At 41.5% G+C, this 19585-nt stretch overlaps 1 protein-coding gene and 1 long non-coding RNA gene across 2 annotated transcripts in view; one reads left to right on the top strand and one right to left on the bottom strand.

The window, feature by feature from the left end:
* LOC134349720 (alpha-1,3-mannosyl-glycoprotein 4-beta-N-acetylglucosaminyltransferase A-like) overlaps positions 1 to 19585 on the bottom strand; it is a 288721-nt gene that overhangs the window by 141063 nt on the left and 128073 nt on the right. Inside the window, exon 2 of the mRNA XM_063054473.1 lies at positions 127 to 294. Coding sequence (XP_062910543.1) covers positions 127 to 294 — 168 coding nt within the window. The remainder of the gene's footprint in view (positions 1 to 126; positions 295 to 19585) is intronic.
* Positions 1 to 19585, top strand: part of LOC134349721 (uncharacterized) — a 50658-nt gene that overhangs the window by 12672 nt on the left and 18401 nt on the right. The window contains exon 2 of the long non-coding RNA XR_010018760.1: positions 9891 to 10018. This is a non-coding gene — a long non-coding RNA (uncharacterized LOC134349721). The remainder of the gene's footprint in view (positions 1 to 9890; positions 10019 to 19585) is intronic.

Here is a 19585-nt window from a genome sequence, read left to right as displayed (position 1 = left end):
TTTAATGACAGCAATCAATCTAATATAATTTCACTTTTCAGTTTTGGTTGGGGGTCAATGTTACAGTTTATTGCTGTGTGGGAATAAAAGAACAGTAATCCGATTCACATCCCAAATAGGAATTACCTGAAAAATTATTCAAAGCCTCTTTGCTGCCATTTGATGAAGCCACTATCCTTTTGAACTGCTCCAGCACAGCATTTAGTTCAGAAGAACGCTGCAAAGTTCGATGCTCAGCCACACGAAGACGCTCTCTCAGAGCGTGGAACTCATGCTGGTAGGCATTTAGTTTTTCTGTGAACCAATGGGAAGGAAACACAGTGATAAAACACTTAATTGTCAAAGAGACCCTCGGAGGAAATATTACAGATACTAAATTTCATTAAACATTGACCTGCCGAAAAGGTGAACAAAATTACTTACTGAATCAATGCAATTTTCCTTCCAAAGTTTTGAGTTACAAAACATAATTCAAACTTGAAGGCAGAGTGCAGAGTTCATGGCAAGATTCTTAGCAGTGTGAAGAAACAGAGGGATGAACAGAGGGATCTTGGAGTCCATGTCCATAGATCCTTCAAAGTTGCCATGCAAGTTGATAAGGTGGTTAAGAAAGTGTTCAGTGCGTTGGCCTTAATTAGATGGGAGATTGGGTTCAAAAGTTGCAAGGTAATGCTGGGGCTATAAAACTGGTCAGACTACACTGGGAGTATTGTGTCCATTCTGACCCTCTCATTATAGGAAGGATGTGGAAGTTTTAGGGAGATTGAAGAGCAGATTTACCAGGATGATGCCTGGACTTGAGAGCATGATGTAGGAGGGAAGGTTGAGTGAAATAGGGTTTTTCTCTTTGGAGCGAAGGAGAAGGAGAGGTGACTTATACACAGACAATGGCATTGGCGTGAAATGCGTTGCCAGGTGTAGTAGTTGAAGGAACATGTAAGAAATGATAGAAAAGTAGAGGGGTATGTGGGAAGGAAAGAATGATTGACCTCAGGGAAGGTTAAAAAGGTTGCCACAACATTTTGGGCTGAAAGGCCTGTACTGTGCTTCATTCTATAATGATTTATTCTATAGAATAAATAATATAAGGTAGCTTATTTTCGGGTTATTTCTGACAAAAAGATCTGAATGCATTTCCTCTGATCTCAGGAGCTGTGAATAAGATTACAGCAATAAAGCACAATACCCCTCACATCCAGCTATTTCACTGGAGCCATGCTCAAAGGAGTTGTGCCTCCTTTCCACACCAATGCTCTCATACATTCCAAGTATTCAAAACCTCTTCTGATCAATTTCCAAACTGCCCACCATATGTAGCCTGCCCCAGCTCTATAGTGTATGGAGAGACTTAATCCTGGCCTCCCGCACGTCCCCAGTTCCCTCAAGTGGCAGCCACGCCCCCACCAGCCTGTTTTTGAGTGCAGGAATTCCCATTCTGAACTTCACCACCCCTCTCATCTCTTTTGAAGAGTCTCCATAAAACCTGCAGATCTATGATTGTTTATTGCCAATCCAATAATGACCGACTGTTAGAGAAAAGGCTGTTATACTTTAGAGATACAGCATGGTAACAAACCATTCTGGCCCAAAGAGCCTGGGCCAGCCCATTATAGCCATGTGACTAACCCGTACATACTTGGAATGTAGGAATACAGATGAAACCCACATAGTTATGGAGAGAACGTACACACATGGACAGAATTGAACCCGGACTGCTGGCGCTGCAACGGCGTTACGCTAACCTCTACATGACTGCGCTGCCCCTTTATATTCTATTATATTCTAATATTAAAACAAATTGGATTTTTTTTTAACGCACTCTGCTCCAAGCTAATATAATACTTGGACAGATTTTCAATTACTTCCTCTGAATGCACTTTCAGATACTTGAAGCGGTGTTATCTACAGTGTTATGCGGAAAACACGAAGGTAGAAAAGCTGATTACAAGGCCAGACACTGAGAACTACTACATCATATAATTGCTGCTGCTGTTCAGGACAATCCTTGTACATTCATAATGATTTAGATTACTTTAGTAAGACCGATAGCGAAGTAATGTTCTAATATTGACAACCATTATTTATCATCAATGTTAACGCTGTTTTGGAGAAGAGATGCAACTTACTGTTATGAACATTTTAGCCTTCTGGAATGCTTTATTCACAATTTGAAATCATTAGGGAAATATATGACAGACATTTTTCAATTTGTGAACAGTACGATAATTGACTCATTCCATTATTTATAAAATGCAATGTAGTTGTGGGAACATTGAATGGCTGTGGCACAGAAGGTCCCATCTACGCTGACTAAAAGAAGCTACCGTTAATGCCGGCACTATTTGTAAAATAAATGGATTGCTCTATATAACAAATAAACACCAAACAGCATCACAGTCAATGAATTAAAAATCAATCACAGTACACTGTGAGCAGTAGAGCACTGAAGAGTGTGGGAGAACAGAAGGATCTGGGAATACAAGTCCATAATTCATTGAAAGTGGCGTCACAGGTACACAGGGTTGTTAAGAAAGCTTTTGGCACATCGCCTTCATAGATCAAAGTATTGAGTACAGGAGTCGGGATGTGAGGTTAAAGTTGTACAAAATGTTGCTGAGGCCTAATTTGGAGTATTGTGTGCAGTTTTGGTCACCTACTTACAGTAAAGATGTAAATAAGGTTGAAAGAGTACAGAGAAAATTTACACGGACTGGAGGATCTGAGTTATAAGGTAGCATATGGTAACATACAGTATATATGCATTGCAAATAAACTTTATTTTGACTTTGAGATTAAACAGGATCATTGCAATTGAATGGGAAAGAAGCCAGATGGAAGATCATAGTGCCATTCATCCTGAACTGCTTAATGTATAACCAAAAGTCTGTTTGCTTTCACATTTTGATGATTTACATGCAGTGAGGGGCCTGTGCAGGATGAGAGGTCTAAAATAAAGAGGACTTACTAAAATAATTAAAGCCTCATAAAATATCAACCTGCCCAAAAATTCCTGTGGTCTACTGATATACATGAGCTGCCACACACATTCATTAAATTCAATATGAGTGGCATTTCAGAACCACTAGCTGGTCAGACCACACTTGGAGAATTGTGAGCAGTTTCGGGCCCCTTGTCTAAGAACAGGTGTGCTGGCATTGGAGAGGGTCCAGAGGACTTTCACAAGAATGATCCTGGGAATGAAAGGGTTAACGTATGAGGAGCGCTTGACGGCTCTATGCTTGTACTCGCTGGAGTTCAGATGGAGGATCTAATTGAAACCTATCAAATATTGAAAGGCCTACACAGAGTGGATGTGGAGAGTTTGCTTCCTATAGTGGGGGACTGTAGGACCAGAGGGCACAGCCTCAGAATAGAAGGACTTCCCTTTAGAACAGAGATGAGGAGGAATTTGTTTAATCAAAGGATAGTGAAGTTATGGAATTCATTGTCACAGACAATTGTGGAGGCCTAGTAATCGCATATCTAAAGCAGAGGTTGTTAAGTTCTTGATTAGTAAAGGCATCAAAGGTTATGCGGAGAAGGCAGGGAAATGGGTTGAGAGGGACAATAAATCAGCCATGATGGAATGGTGGAGCAGACTTGATGGGCTGAATGGCCTAATTCTGCTTTTATGTCTTATTGGGTTAAAGTGACTAACCACTTGATCCAGATCTGTATAACCACAAAGAACTGGAAGATAATCATCATTGCTGTAAAAAACACAACAACTTTAATTTCTTCTGGTGTGGCTCCTCTAATCTAAAGCAATGACATAACAGCAGATGCTACCTTTATTTTGTATTCATGCAAATTAAGTTGTCGAATAAGTGATAATACAGTTACACAGCGGTTTGCCTCAATATTAAGTGAATTTAGTTAACAGTCACAGAATCTGACAGGAGGACACCATTTGCTCGATTAAAACTTTGCAGCCTCTTTCACAATTAACCAAGCCCTTTTATTCCTTTCCAGTAGCACTGTAAAACTTCCACTTTTTAAGTACAAATTTTGAAAGTTACAATCAAATCTGTTTCCATTAATTTTATGCATCTCTTATGTGTTAACCATGATGAACCATGAGATCGGAGATTTGCTGATCAGAGGTAGATCAGATGTATTCAGGTCTGAAGACCAAGAATGCTACAAGAGGTGCAAGAAGCCATCACATGGGCGAAGTGAAGATTCTAGACCAAAGTGGAATCAACGATGGACACTCGCCAGCTGTGCCAGGGTTTGAATGCCATCACCTCCTACAAAGTTAAATCAAGCAACATGGGGACAGCAGAGCTTCACTTCCAGTTGAGCTCAATGCCTTCTATGCTCGCTTTGACTGTCAGAACCTGGAGGAACCTCTCCTGCCAATTCTTTGATCTCGGTATCTGAAGCTGACATGCAGGTTGCCTTCAGGAGGGTGAATCGAAGGAAAGCATTCAGACCAGATGGGATACCTGGCCATGTACAAAAGACCTGCGCTGACCAGCTGGCTGGTGTATTCGCTGATATCTTCAACCTCTCACTTCAGTAGTGTGTGGTATCTATCTGCTTCAAGCAGGCTTCAATTACCCCCGGTGCCCAAGAAAAGCATGGTGATCTGCCTCAATGTCTATCGCCCAGTTGCTCTTACATCCACAGTGATGGACTGTTTTGGGAGGCTGGTGATGAAACGTATCAGCTCCTGCCTGAAGCTCGATTTGGATCTGCTCTGATTTACCTACCAGAGCAACAGGTCCACAGCAGATGCCACCTCATTGGCTCTTCACACAACCCTGGACATCTGAACAGCAAAGATGAATACATCGTGATGCTCTTTATTGATTACAGCATTTGATACCATCATCTCCTCAAAACTAATCAATAAACTCTAAGATCTTTCCCTCAATACTTCCTTGTGCAATTGGAAATTATCTCCTGCACGATCTCCATCAGCGCAGGGGCACTACAAGGCTTTGAGTTTAGTCCCTGCTCTGCTCACTTTATACCAATGACTGAGAGGCTAGGCACAGCCCCAGCACAGCACTATATTTAAGTTTGCTGATGACACCACTGTTGTGGGCAGTATCAAAGGAGTTGATGAATCAGTATATAGGGGGGAGATTGAAAATTTGTCTGAGAGGTATCATAACAACAACCTCTCACTCAATGTCAGCAAGGCTAAGGAAATGGTTGTAGATTTCAGGAGAGGGAAACCAGACGTCCATGAGTAAGTCCTCATCGGGTAACTGGAGGTGGAGTGGGTTATCAACTTTAAATTTCTGGGTGCTACTATTTCAGAGGACCTGTCCTGGACCCAGCATGTAAATGCAATTGTGGAGAAAGCACGGCAGTGCCTCCACTTCTTTCGTAGCCTGCAGAGATTTGGCAAGATATCAAAAACGTAGACAAACTTCTATGGATGTGTAGTGGAGAGTGTATTGACTGGCTGCATTATCGCCAATGTCTTTGAAAGGAAAATTCTACAAAAGGTAAGGGATTCAGTCCAGTACATCATGGGTAAAGCCATCCCAACGATTGAACACATCTACTTGAAACGCTGTCGTAGGACAACAGCATCCATCATCACAGATCCTCGCCACCCAGGCCATGCTCTTTTCTCGCTGCTGCCATCAGGTAGAAGGTACAAGAGCCTCAGGACTTGCACCACCAGGTTCAAGAACAGTTACTGCCCCTCAAACATCAGCCTCATGTACAAAAGGGGATAACTACACTCAGTTGCCCATCCATTGAGATGTTCCAACAACCAACGATCTCACTTAAGGACTCTATCTTGTTCTTTCATGCTCTCATTATTTATTGCTATTTATTTACATTTGCATTTGCACAGTTTGTTGTCATCTGCACTCTATTTGATCTTTCATTGATCCTGTTATAGCTACTATTCTATAGATTTGCTGAGTATTCCCACAGGAAAATGAATCTCATGGTCTTATGTGGTGACATATATGTACTCTGACAATAAAATTTACTTTGAACTTTAAAAAAGAAACCATGCTTCCTTCTGTCATTACCTCAAATCAGTGTATTTGATCTATCTGTGCACGGAAATAGTTTCTCTTCCCTTTCAACAATTTCTCCAAGCCCTCATGCCATCCATCTCAACTCCTCCCCAAAAAATTATGAATATTCTGTCAAATTTCTTTATAACCTTATTTGCTTGAAGGAGAACCATTTCTTGCTGAGGGCCACTATACCTCCATTCAGTAAAAATCTCATATCCCGAAGAACCTGCTGTTCTTCCTTAAGTTTGGTTGCATTACGTCTTCATATGGAAAGATCAATAGCCAGGAACAGGAGGTGGTGGATACGTCCTAATGCAGTACAGGCAAACTCTTCCTCACCACTGAATGCATTTACAAGGAGCCCTGCCACAAGAAAGCAGCATCCATCATCGTAGACCCTCCGCTCCCCCATCCAGGCAATGCCCTCTTCCTACCACCACCACCACCAGGCAGGAACCTCAGGTCCCACACCAACAGGTTCAGGAGCTCCACAACCATCTGGCTCCTGACCCATCTTGGATAACTTCACTCACCTCAGCTCTGAACTGATCCCACACCCGGAGACTCACTTCCAAATACTTTATAACGCATGTTCTCTTTTTTTCTTGCACAATTTGTCTCCTTTTGCATACTGGTTGTTTGTTAGTCTTTATTTATTCAAGGATCAACTTTATTCACCGTATACATCTACATGTATTAGCAATTTACTGTGGTGTGCTGGTCAGAGTGAAAACAACAACATTCGACAATGATAGGTTATAAAGAATTAGACAGGAACACAGTCAGATGTTAAAGGGAAGATATAGAATAAAATTTGTATAAGTACATAAGTAAGTATATTTTATTTAGAGATATAGCATGGTAACAGGCCCTTCTGGCCAAACGAGCCCATACCACCCAATTACATCCATGGGACCAATTAACCTAATGCCTTGTACATCTTTGTAATCTGGGTAGGAACTCTAGCACCTAGAGGAAACCCACGCAGTGTCGGGGTGAACATACAAACTTCTTACAGACAGTGGCGGGAATTGTACCCAAGTCACTGGCACTGTAATGGTGTCACACTAACTTCTACGCTACCGTGCCGCCCCTACAGTATACAGTAGTTTTTCATAAATTCTATTGCATTTCTTTATTGGCTTGTAAGTATCTGTAACAAGTAGTTTGATAATAAATTTACTTTGAACTTTGAGTTTGGGTCCCAGAATTGGTTACATTGCACACCAACAGGGATCCTGAAAAAGCCATTCGGACCATTGCATCTATTCTAACCGAAGAAGCCTAATCCCACTTTCCATGTTCAGAGCATAACCCAGTCCTATTTAAATTGTAGTGAAGATTTCTACCTATTTAAAAATCGGAAATAAGTGACCATTGATATATAAGACACAAAGTGAGTGGTGGGTGCGTGGAATATCCTGCCAGTGTTGGTGGAAGAGACAGATACGTTAGGATCATCCAAGAGGGTTTGAGATGGGCACATGGATGAAAGAAAAACGGAGGACTAAGGGAAGGTTTAGAATGATCTTAGAGTAAGTTAAATGGATGGCACAACATTGTGGGCTGAAGGGCCTGTTCTGTGCTGGACTGTTTTATGTTCTATGCTCTAAAGGTGATGAAAACAAATCAAAAGCACAGCAAACCTCATCCATGACCTGGTGAACATCAAGTGTTCAACGCATAAACACAGAATTATTAAGTGTACTATTTGTTCACCTTCTAAGGGAAGGGTGACTGGGTCATGAGAGAATGAGCAATGAGAGCAGAGGAGAGGTGCAGAGAGTGGGGGTGGTGTTGGGTGTTATATAGGAAGAGAGCACCAATATTTGAAACATGCATATTTCTATGCACATTGTAAGAAGGAAAGTAAAGGAAAACTTAAACGAAGGCAGAGACACAGAGAGAAGCAAGAAAATCACCCTCAGACATGCATGCAGAGGGAAAACAGTATACAGAATGCCAGAGGTTGTGCAGTTTATACAGTGGAAGACACAGAACACTAGTAGATAGGGAAAAATAATCTATGGTATTGTTGGAATGTCACATACTACCTTGCAGTGTGTGCCTGCATCTATGTAAATATGGACAAATGAATGAGAGGGCACTTCATATAGATGAACATATTACCTACTTTACATTCAGCACTGATTCTTTGCAAGGAAATAAAACATTATGGCTGTCAGATTTCAAACAGCAGAAATTCATAGTGGCAATGAGCAGGAAACATAAGACATAAAATATGCCATTGGGGCATGTTCTCTGCATCAGATTGATCAACCAGTTGACGAGATATCCGACTTTAAATTAAAATGTATGAAGCTTAATGGGAATAATCGGATTAAAAACATTATGGGCTTTGGATGCAGCAAATGTATATTTCTAGGCAAAGAACCAATAGATTTGTTTGTTTACATTAAAAAGTGGCAGTCTACAGTACGGACACAGTCTAGCAAACAAACTATTCTAACAACGCCAGTAAATATGCAGCAAATGTCTGAAAGCTTATTTCAACAGAATGATGGAAAATAAATTCACTTCTTCAGGTAAAACTGACAAATTACTATTGATGCATCTCTGCTGTAATAAGACTATGCCAGATTAAAAAAAAACTCACACTGGAACAGGTCTAGATAAGACATTCAGATGCAGAAAGCAAGGAACAAAACCCAAGCAAAATACCAACTGGCAGATCAGCTCCGTAGTTAAAATCTGAAACCAATTAATGAAAATTATAGTGACAGATTCATGGGTTTAAAATCTGCATTAATGTGACACATGCGTAACCAGTCTTTCAGCACCATTGAAATTGCCTTGGTAAATATTGAAAAAATATAGAACAGTATAGCATTGATATTCAAACGCGAGAGATTCTGCAGGTGCTGGAAATCCAGAGCAACACACACAAAATGCTGGAGGAACTCAGCAGATTAGCAGTATCTATGGAAAGGAATAAGCAGATGACATTTTGGGCTGAGAATCTTCATCAGACCGGACAGGAAGATGGGATGGGGGGGGGTGAGGGGGAGCCAGAATAAGAAAGTGGACGGGAGGGGGAAGGTGCACAAGCAAGGAGTTGATGGGGGTAGCCAAGTGATGGGGGAATGAAGTGAGAAGCTGGCAGGTGATTAAGTGAAAAAGGTAAAGGACTGAAGGAGGAGGAATCTGATAGCAGAGGAGAGTGGACCATGGGAAAAAGAGAAGGTGCAAGGGCAGCAGACAGAGATGATAGGCACATATGGAGGAGAGAATAGGTAAGAGTGGAGCCAGACAGTGGAATGGAAAAAGATAGAAGGGAAAGGGTGAAGAAATTACTGGAAGTTAGAGAAATTCACATTCATGCTGTCAGACAGGAGGCCACCCAGATGGAATATGAGCATTGATAGTTTATAAAGGATTATATGCAGTAACTGTCCACATACAACTGTGATAGATCCAACAACCACTGCATCCAATGCTCCTGTCAAGGGAGCTATGAGAATACTTGGAAAATATTACACACTAAACCTTTGGTGTTTCTTGTACTCCCGTCAGACAGCACAGACTGTTTGAGCTAAACAAATCGTTCTCCAGCGCTGCTCCAACACAGAATAACAAAAGATTGCTTTACACCATAGAATATGATAAGTAGATATCTACAGGAGGTCAAGCTAGAAAGGAGAATGGGGAAGGCGGTGTTTCTTAATATAATGGTTTGTTTTAATAAAGAGATTTCAGTGCCATCAAGGAGGAACTAAGCCATACAAGTGAGACAGTTGACAATGTTTGTTGATGAAGGAGAGGAAAAATCAGGTTAATTCGATACTGGAACAGAAGTAACAGATTGAGAGTTAATTTTGTGTCCCATCATACTTCTATGCATCACATACGCCAATCACTTTTTTTCTTACACAGACAATTATGCTGGTGAAATCATGAACCAAATGCGTTCAGTGATGACGCAGAAGAAATACTGACCTTGTGAAATAATCTGAATCAGTGAGAGTTCAACGGAGGTGCCGCAGGATCAATGTGGATGAAAGGTATTTAAATCCATTTGTTCAAATCCTTCCAAATAACAAAGCCTGCCACCCATGCAGCACGTTCCTGAATGAGTCCATTGTTCTGACCTTGGCCAGTTTTCTTCTGCTCCACCCTAAACTACTTGTACTTACCTACACATATTAAACTAGTTTTGCACAGTTACTGAAGCGCCAATTGCCACTCGTAAAATACACTTTGAAAAACAATATTGTGATTTAAATGCCAACTATAAAACAAACAGTTAAAGGGTCTCTAATGACTGCAGTGCACATGTCTCCAGGAAAGTCAAGTTAGAAAGCAAACCTGAAATTTTGAAAATGCTTTTAGTAAATTAAATTAACTTGCAAAACATTATCTTTGCAAATTAATTATGCAATACGATCTTTTGACTATGATGTTCAGAGGTGATTCTTCCAGACTCATACCAGAACATAGGAATTATTTTATTAATTTATGATAGAACCATAAGACATAAGAACAGAATTAGACCACTTGGCCCATTGAGTCTGCTCTGCCACTCCATTATGGCTGACTTATTATCCTACTCAACACCATTCTCTTACCTTTTCCCCATACCCTTTGACACCCCGACTAACCAAGAACCTATCAGCCTCTGCTTTAAATATACTCAATGACTTGGCCTCCACTGCCATCTGGGGTAATGAATTCCATAGATTCACCAACCTCTGGCTAAGGAAATTCCTTCTCACTTCTAGTCTAAAAGGCATCCCTCTATTCTGAGGCTGTGCCCTCTGGCCCTAGAATCACCACCTGTAGGAAACATCCTCTCCACATTCACTCTTGTCAATTGTTTTCAATGAGATCCCCCTTTCATTTTTTAAAATTCTTGCAAGCACAGGCCCAGAGGCATCAAAAATTCCTCATACATTAACCCTTGCATTCCTCGAATAATTCTCATGAACCTCTCCTGGACCCTCTCCAATGCCAGCACATCTTTTCTTTGATAAGAGGCCCAAAATTGCTCACAATATCTAAATGCAGTCTGACCAGTGCCTTATAAAGCCTCAGCATCACATCCTTGCTCTTATATAACTAATGCCTCCACAATCTCTTCAGCTATCTCTTACAAAACCAGGTGACTTATCTACCTTCAGACCTTTCAGCTTTCCAAGCACCTTCTCTGTACTAACAGCAACTACAGTTGCTTCTGCCTCCTGACACTTTCAAATTTCTGGCATACTGCTAATGTCTTCCATAGTGAAGACCACCGCAAAATACTTATCAACTCCGTCCGCTATTTCTTTGTTTCTCCATCACTTCTCCAGCAGTCTGACATTTACTCTCGCCTCTCTTTTACTCTTTATATCTGAAACAAAACCCTCCTTAGTTTTTTTAAAAAGCTTCCCAATCCTCTAATTTCCCACTATTTTTTGCTATATTATATGCTCTCTCATTTGCTTTTATGCTGCCTTCGACTTCCCTTGTCACCCACAGTTCTCTCATCCTCCCTTAGAATACCTTCATCTTTGGGATGTATCTATCTAGCACCTTTTGAATTGCCCCCAGAAACTCCAAGCATTGCTGTTCTGTCATCATCCCCTTGCAATCAACTCTGGCCAGCTCCTCTCTCATGCCTCTGTAATTCCCTTTACCCCACTGTAATACCGACACATCTGACTTTATAGGCTCCATCTCAAACTACAAGGTGAATTTTATCATATTATTATCACTGCCTCCCATGAGTACCTTTACCTTAAGCTCCCTAATCAAATCTGGCTCAATATACAAGACCTAATCCAAAACTGCCTTTCCTCTAGTGGGCTCAACTATAAGCTACTTTATAAAGCTAGCTTGTAAGCATTATACAAATTCCCTCTCTTGGGATCCAGCATTGACCTGATTTTCCCCATTCTACCTGCATATTGAAATCCCCCATCTCTATTGTAACACTGACCTTATAACATGCCTTTTCTATTTCCCATTGAAATTTATATCCCACATTCTGGCTACTGCTAGAGCAACAATCATAGAAGAGTACAGCAAAGGAACAGGCCATTCAGCCCACATTGTGCTGCACCAGCTAAAAAGCAAATCAAAAACACCCAAACACTAATCCCTCCTACCTACACAATGTCCATATTCCTCCCTCTTCTTTATATCCATGTGCCTATCCAAATGGCTCTTAAAAGCCTATAACGTATTTGCCTCTACTACCATACCAGACAACACATTCCAGGCATCCAAGACTGAGTAAAAAACTTACTCCTCACATCCCCCTTGAACCTACCCCTCTCACCTTCAATGCACGCCCTCTGGTATTAGACATTTCAACCCTGGGAAACTGATTACCTATGCCTCTCATAATCTTGTAAATCTGATTTCCCCTCAACCTCCGATGCTCCAGAGAAAACAAAGCAAGTTTATCTCACCTCTTGTGTTAGCACATGCCCTCCAAACCAGCCAGAATTCTGGTAATCAAATCACAAACAGGAGAAACTCTGCAGATGCTGGAAATCAGAGCAAAATACACAAAATGCTGGAGGAACTCAGCAGCATCTCTGGAAAAAAGTACATTTCTGCTAAACCACTTCTGCACCCTCTCCAAAGCCTCAACATCTTCCAAGATGACCAGAACTGTTCACAATACTCCAGATGTGGCCTAACCAGAGTTTTATAAAGTTGCAGCATAACCTCCTTACTTTTGAACTCAATGCCTTGATTAATAAAAGCAAGCATTCCATAAGCTTTCTTAACCATCTTATTGACCTGTGTAGCCACTTTCAAGGAGCTATGAACTTGCATCCCAAGATCTCTCTGCTCAGTAGCACTGTTAAGGATCTTGCCCTTAACAGTTCACTGACTCCTTGCATTTGCCCTGCCAAGGTGCAACACCTCACATTTATCTGCGTTAAACTCCATCTGCCATTTCTCAGCCCATATCTGCCACTGATCTATATCGTGCTGTATTCTTTTCCAATATTCTACATTATCCACAATTCCAATCTTAGTATCATCTACAAATTTACTCACTCACCTACCTATCTGTATTTTCATCCCAGTCATTTATATCTATTACAAACAGCAGAGTTCCCAGCACAGATTCCTGTGGAACTCCACATCCAGCCCAAATGGGTCCCTTCAACCATCTCCCTCTGTCTTCTATGCACTAGCCAATTCTGAACCCAAATGCCAATTCACCCCAGATCACATGAATCTTAATCTCCTGGATTAGCCTCCCATGAGCGACTTTATCAAACACCTTCCTAAAATCCATGTAGACAACATCCACTGCCCTAATCTCATCAATCTCTCTCGTCACCTTGTCATACAACTCACACAAGTTGGTAAGGCACAACTTAACACACACATAGCCATGCAGGCTCTCCCTAATTGGGCCATGGGTCGCATATCCTATCCCTAAGAATTTTCTCCAGCAATTTCCCTACAACTGACGTGAGACTCACTGGTCTACAGTTCCCAGGATTTTCCCTTGTTCCCTTTTTAAATAGGGGGTACAACACTGGCCACTCGTCAGTCCTCCAGGAACTTACCGATGGCTGGAGAGAACATGAAGAGACTGATCAAGGGCCCAGCAATCTCATCTCTTGCCTCCTTCAATAACCTGGGAACGCATCCACCTTAATACCCATTAGGAGGCCCAACACCTCCCCCTCTTGGCCTCTAAATGCCCTAATGTATTTATACACTCATGGATAGAAAGCATGCAAGGAGCCTGCTGGATTTCTACCCAAAACCACCCGCCTCCAAGTCCAGTGCAGATGCCATTACACCACCAGCCAAAATCCAAGCAAATGTTCCCCCCTTTATCCTTGAGTGGTCCCACCATCTCTCTAGTTATCCTTTTACTATTGATGTACTGTATGTACAAAATGCATTGGGATTCAACTCAAGGACTTTTCATGGTTCCTCCTGGCATTCCCAAGTCCCTTCTTTAGTTCTTTTCTGACTTCTTTTTTTACTCATGTACTTAGTTTGCTCCTGACTTCCAAACTTTTTATACTTTTTCTTTTACTTCTTAACTAAATTCATCACCTCCATGGACATTCAAGGTTCCCTCATCTTTCCAACTGTTTTTCCCTTCTAACAGGAACATGTTTTTCCTGTACTCTGTGCAATTGATCTTTAAGGACCCTCCTCATGTCTGATGTAGACTTGTCAGAGAAAAGGCATCCCAATTAATGCTTCTTAGTTCCTGCCTAATGTCCTCGTAATTGTACAAGGGACTGTATACAACTCTCAACGTTTTTCTACCCTTGCAGTTTCTTAACTCTACCCACAAGGATTCTACATCTTCCAAACCTGTCACCTTTTTCTAAGGATTTGATTTCTTTTTTTTTACCATCAGTGCCACCCCATGCCCTCTGCCTACCTGCCTGTCCTTTTGATACTATGTGTATCCTTGGATGTTAAGCTCCCAACAATGATCTTCTTTCAGCCACATCTTTGTGACGTCCAAAACGGCATACCTGTGAATCTCTAACTGCACTTCAAGACAATCTACCTTTTTCCATTTACTGCGTGCATTCAAATATAACACCTTCAGTCCTGTATTCATCACCCTTTTCAATTTTGCCCCCATGTTAAACTTCACCTCATCCTACCGACTGAAATCTTGCCATGTTACCTGCTTGTTATCCTGCATGGTCTCACTACATACTGCATCTGGCTGTACACCAACCGTCCCATCCTCAGCCCCATCACTCTGGCTCCCATCCCCATGCCAAATTAGTTTAAACCCTCCCCAAAAGCTCCAGCAAACCTGCCTGCAAGGTAGGTTGATGGCAGTAAATAGTACTGTAGTTCACCTCAACATAGCAGAAACCCTATAAGGAGGGAGATCTTCCATTGTGAAGTTGAGTGGACATTGTCTGGTTTCCCTGTGCAACATCGAGTCATGTCAATCAGACTTAAGTTGCTAACCCGTTACATCCCATGGAATGTGGCCACACTGATGCTATGTCATAATTGACAGCATCTTCAGGTTATAGGAGAAGATTACAACTTGAATGAGCACTACAACGGTGGAATGGTGCCCAGAAGTTACTAAGGAACTCAATAGGCTTCGAAGAGCAATATCTGTCAGAGGCATACTCTTTGTGCAAGAGGACTATGGAGACACACAAGGGCAGTCCTGGCAGGATATGGGCAGAAGTCTCCGATGGGATTAATACAACATGGGTGCATGAAAATCATAACCATGAGAAATTTTGCAGGTGCTGGAAATCCAAAGCAACACACACAAAACTCTGGAGAGACTCAGCAGGTCAGGCAGCATCAATGGCAATGAATAAACTGTCAACGTTTTGGGCCGAGGCACTTCTTCAGGGCTGAAAAGGAAGGGGGAAGATGACAGAATAAAGAGGTGGGTGGCGGGGAAGGAAGATAGCTGGCAGGTGAGAGGTGAAGCCAGGTGAGTAGGAAAGGTAAAGGGATGGCGAGGAAGGGATCTGATACGAAAGGAAAATGGACCATAGGAGAAAGGGAAGCACGAAGTGATCCGGGGGAGGTGATAAGAGGTTAGGGGTCAGAGTGGGGAAAAGAAGAGGAGGGAATTTTTCTTCCTCAGAAGGAGAAATCAATATTCATGCCATCAGACTAGAGGCTACCCAGATGGAACACGTTGCTCTACCACCCTGAGGGTGGCCTCATCACAGCTCTTGGAGCCCTTGGACCAACATGTTGGAAAAGGAATGAGAATGGGAATTAAAATGTTTGGCCACCAGGAAGCTTCACTCGTGCTTTTGCAAAAGATGAAATGCAGACAATCCAGTGAACCATACGCGTGCTATAGTGGGCTGAAGTCCTCACTGCTTTGAGCATGGAGTTTGAATGTACAGTATGGCAGCAGGAAGCAAAGTGCAAGATGTGGCAGAAACCAGTAGCAGAGCGATCGTGACCTTGACAAGGCAGAATAGTGAAGCTAGGCATGTGCTGCTGCATTTGAGGTGGCCAAGACAGCACAGATCTCAGTGAGGACAAAGCACACAGTATGAGAGTTGGTCCTTTAAACAGCCCACTGCCGCAGGGGGAACAGAGTTAGTAGAATCCAAGAGTAAACATTGTTCACACAAATGAAGATTAAAAAATAGACGGAAAGGAATTCTGCACATTGCAATACTTTTGACATAGTTGAGAATTTTTTAAAAGTGCCAATGAAAATAAAACCACAGTAGAAGGACAAGAAGCAGGTAATATTGTCCCTCCAGTGAAGATTTTCACTTTTGGGAGCGTGCAAAGGTATTTCTAGGCACACAAATTTCCACTTGCACAGCACTGACAGCCAAACCACACCCCCCACCCCCATCAAACTGAAGTTAAGAACCTGGGGTCACAAAGATGCCAGGATGGATTATCAGTGACTGATATGCTTCACTGTAAAGACATTGATGAATCAGCTGGGCTTTTACAACAACTTGGCAGTTTTCACTGTCACCGGGAACTGATGGTAAACTTCTATCACAGGTTTAAAAGTCCATTCATTTAAATCTTAAAAGTGCCACAGTGGGATCAATAGACCAGATTTGTGGATGAAAGCCCAGTAACACACTCACTGGGTCACTATACTGTTAGGCAGAAGGCTGGCCCGTTTCTCTACTTTAACCAATAAAATCATCTTTAATCAATCAATTCCTGCACAAATCAGGAATAAAAGCAAATTAAATTTCTGACCATTACTACAAACAAGAGAAAATCTGCAGATGCTAGAATCCAAAGCAACACACACAAAATGCTGGAGGAACTCAGTGGGTCAGGCACCATCAATGGAAAAGAGTAAACAGTCAACGTTTAGCCGAGACCCTTTTCCAGTCCTAAAACGTCGACTGTTTACTCTTTTCTGTAGATGCTGCCTGGCCTGCTGAAATCCTTCAGAATTGTGTGTGTGTTGTCTCTTACCAGTATAGTCATTTTATTAAAACTCTCCATTAGGCCACTGGCATCTAGGGCAATAATGAAGGTCCTCCATCTCTACCTGTACATACTGTTGCACACAGATATAGAATGATTCTTCATTGCTGTTTCTGTAACAATTTTTCTTGACCAGTCAGGGTTGTTAGCCTTGAGTTGAACCCCAAAAACTGGAGTACTGGTGGACCATTCTTCATCTGGCCTCTACCCTTCGACCTGTTTGGCATGGGTGACCAAGAACCTCAACTCGAGCCAACACGGATCTCCAGGTCAATGAGGCACGCAGGCCTCCAAACCCTACTAAAGGTTGTGGTCTGCTTGGAAGGAGGGCAGTTAACACACTCTCCATTGCGTTTTTGGCATTTGTACTGAATTCTCCAGCTACCTCCTTACTGGAATTCATGCAGGAATCCACGAAGAGAAAATCTCAATTTCCAGTCAGTAAGTGAGGGGAAAGTAGCAGAATATGTATGACATTGCAGACCATAATCTTCATTGAGTAATCTACAGGCATAAATTTATCATGGATGGTCACTGTCTATGGCTTTGGGGGAGGATCCATTTTGCTAACCTCAGCTTTCTAACACAGCAGCTGATTCTTCTAGGGGTCAAAGAATTGTTTTGAGTAGGTTAAACTCCCAATCAATATTCATTCCTCAGCTTCTTGTCATAAACAAGAACCAGTCTTCAGTTCTTAATGTAAATTGCAAGCAATAAACAGCCTGAAGTTAAAAGGACAGCTTTGCAGACAAACACTCCTGTATATAGAGCACAGGCTGCTGGCCCACAATACGGGTCTGGCTGCTCAAGGGATGCAGTGGAAAACAATGGAATGATGTTAATTAGGCCTGCATCAAAACACACAACACTGGCTAAGTTATTTAGTTCAGGAAAACTTGCAAGCCATCCCTTATCATGGCAAAGAGCTGATCCATCAACAGCTGGGAGCTTTGTGACTTCAGAGAGTCAATCCTTATAGCATTAATTTTGGGTGTCTGGGATCTCTATCTTCAGAAGCTTTTAGACCATGTGTGAATTTCCCAGCAAAGGTATCTAACAAAATATCACAAGCAAATGAAGTCACCAAGTAGCAAAAAATTGAGTTAATGTAAGAGAGCAGTCAGGCTTGTTAGGAATGGTCAAGGAAAAACATAGTGAATGACAGAAAGTTGGGGTGATTATAGTCCATTCCTCTGCCTTCAGTTTCTGCGACTGATGACTTGTTTGTCTGCAATTTGCTGGTATGTCTTTTTAGCTTATAGGAATTGTACCAGTGCTTTGGAAATCCTTTGTGTTTTAGAAATCATTTTTAATTTAGAATCTTTTATCAGATAGAAATCCTGAGCTTTAAATGTGTTTTGAGATTTTTTTTAATCTAAATTAAAATTGAAATGTGTATCACTAAAAATAAATGAAATGTGTTTAAACTACTTCGCAAGTTGGTAGTATCTCCTCCTTGGTAGGATAAGGGACCCACTGCTCAAAATAGTGGGTATTGACAGCTAAACCTGCCTTGAAGGATAACCAGGGAAGTGATATAGCCTTTGAAGGGCAGATGGCTACAGTATAACCTCCCTTTAGTGAAGGTACCCATAACTATCTATATCAGATGGGGCTTAAGATCTTTGTTTGAATTCAGAGCTTCGCAGACATTAAACCCAACACCATCACAAATTCAAATTCCAGCACAAGTGAATGAAGAGCCCCTTTCTCTTTCCCACTTCAGACATTAACTCCTTTTCTCTCCATAGACTCTCCCTAAATTACTGGGCACTTCCAGAATTTTCTATCTTTGTTGCAGAATAAAAGCCAGTTATCCACATTGATGATGACAAAAAAATCATCCCTTGGGAAGGAAATATCAGATTCTACCTGGTCTGTCCCAGGTATTTCTATACATCCATAGCAACATGGCCAATTCTCAACTGGACTTGGAAAATGACTTGGCAAGTCCTCTAATTGTATTGGTTAATTTTGTGGGGTCGATCACAGTAGCTTTTGCTGGTGGATTAGAGTTAAATTACAGGAATTTAGCTGTTTGAACCTCAGTAAGTCCCTGACTTTTATCTGTGCCATGGCTTATTCCCAGCCTTAGTGGAGAGATTGCCTCTTGGATCTCATGTCAGTATAGACATAATACCACACTGATTGTCATTGAGAATGCAGATTAAAGGATTAAAAGAGAATGAGGTAGATAAATTTCTTGAAGAAAATAATTTAAGTGTTTAAAATATATATAGGTATAGATATTTTAAATACCTCAATGTCAAACATTTAAAAATTGTTAAAGTTCGATCATAGCTTTACTGGCAGCTTATCTGGAGGTGTTTTCACAAGAAGTTGGGCAAAGGTTTTTTCCCTCAGTACCGTGAAAATCCACAACGTCTGATCGAACATGGGACATAGTCACAGGGAAACATCATAAACACAAAACATTCTGCAGATGCTGGAAATCCAGGACAATACAGATAAAATGTCAGCGGAACTCAGCAAGTCAGGTGCACCTGTGGAGAGAAATAAGCAGTGGACATTTCCGGCTGAGTCCACTCATCTGTCCTGATGAAGCATCTCAGCCTAAAACATCAACTGTTTATTCCTCTTCATAGACGTTGCCTGACCCGCTGAATTTCGCCAGCATTTTGTGTGTACTGCACATGGAAACATCATTACCTGAAAGT

This window comes from Mobula hypostoma, chromosome 7 (genome assembly GCF_963921235.1).
Source record: "Mobula hypostoma chromosome 7, sMobHyp1.1, whole genome shotgun sequence".
NCBI classification, from domain to species: domain Eukaryota; kingdom Metazoa; phylum Chordata; class Chondrichthyes; order Myliobatiformes; family Myliobatidae; genus Mobula; species Mobula hypostoma.
The sequence above is the reverse complement of the archived record's forward strand: the minus strand, read 5'-3'. Positions and strand labels throughout refer to the sequence as shown.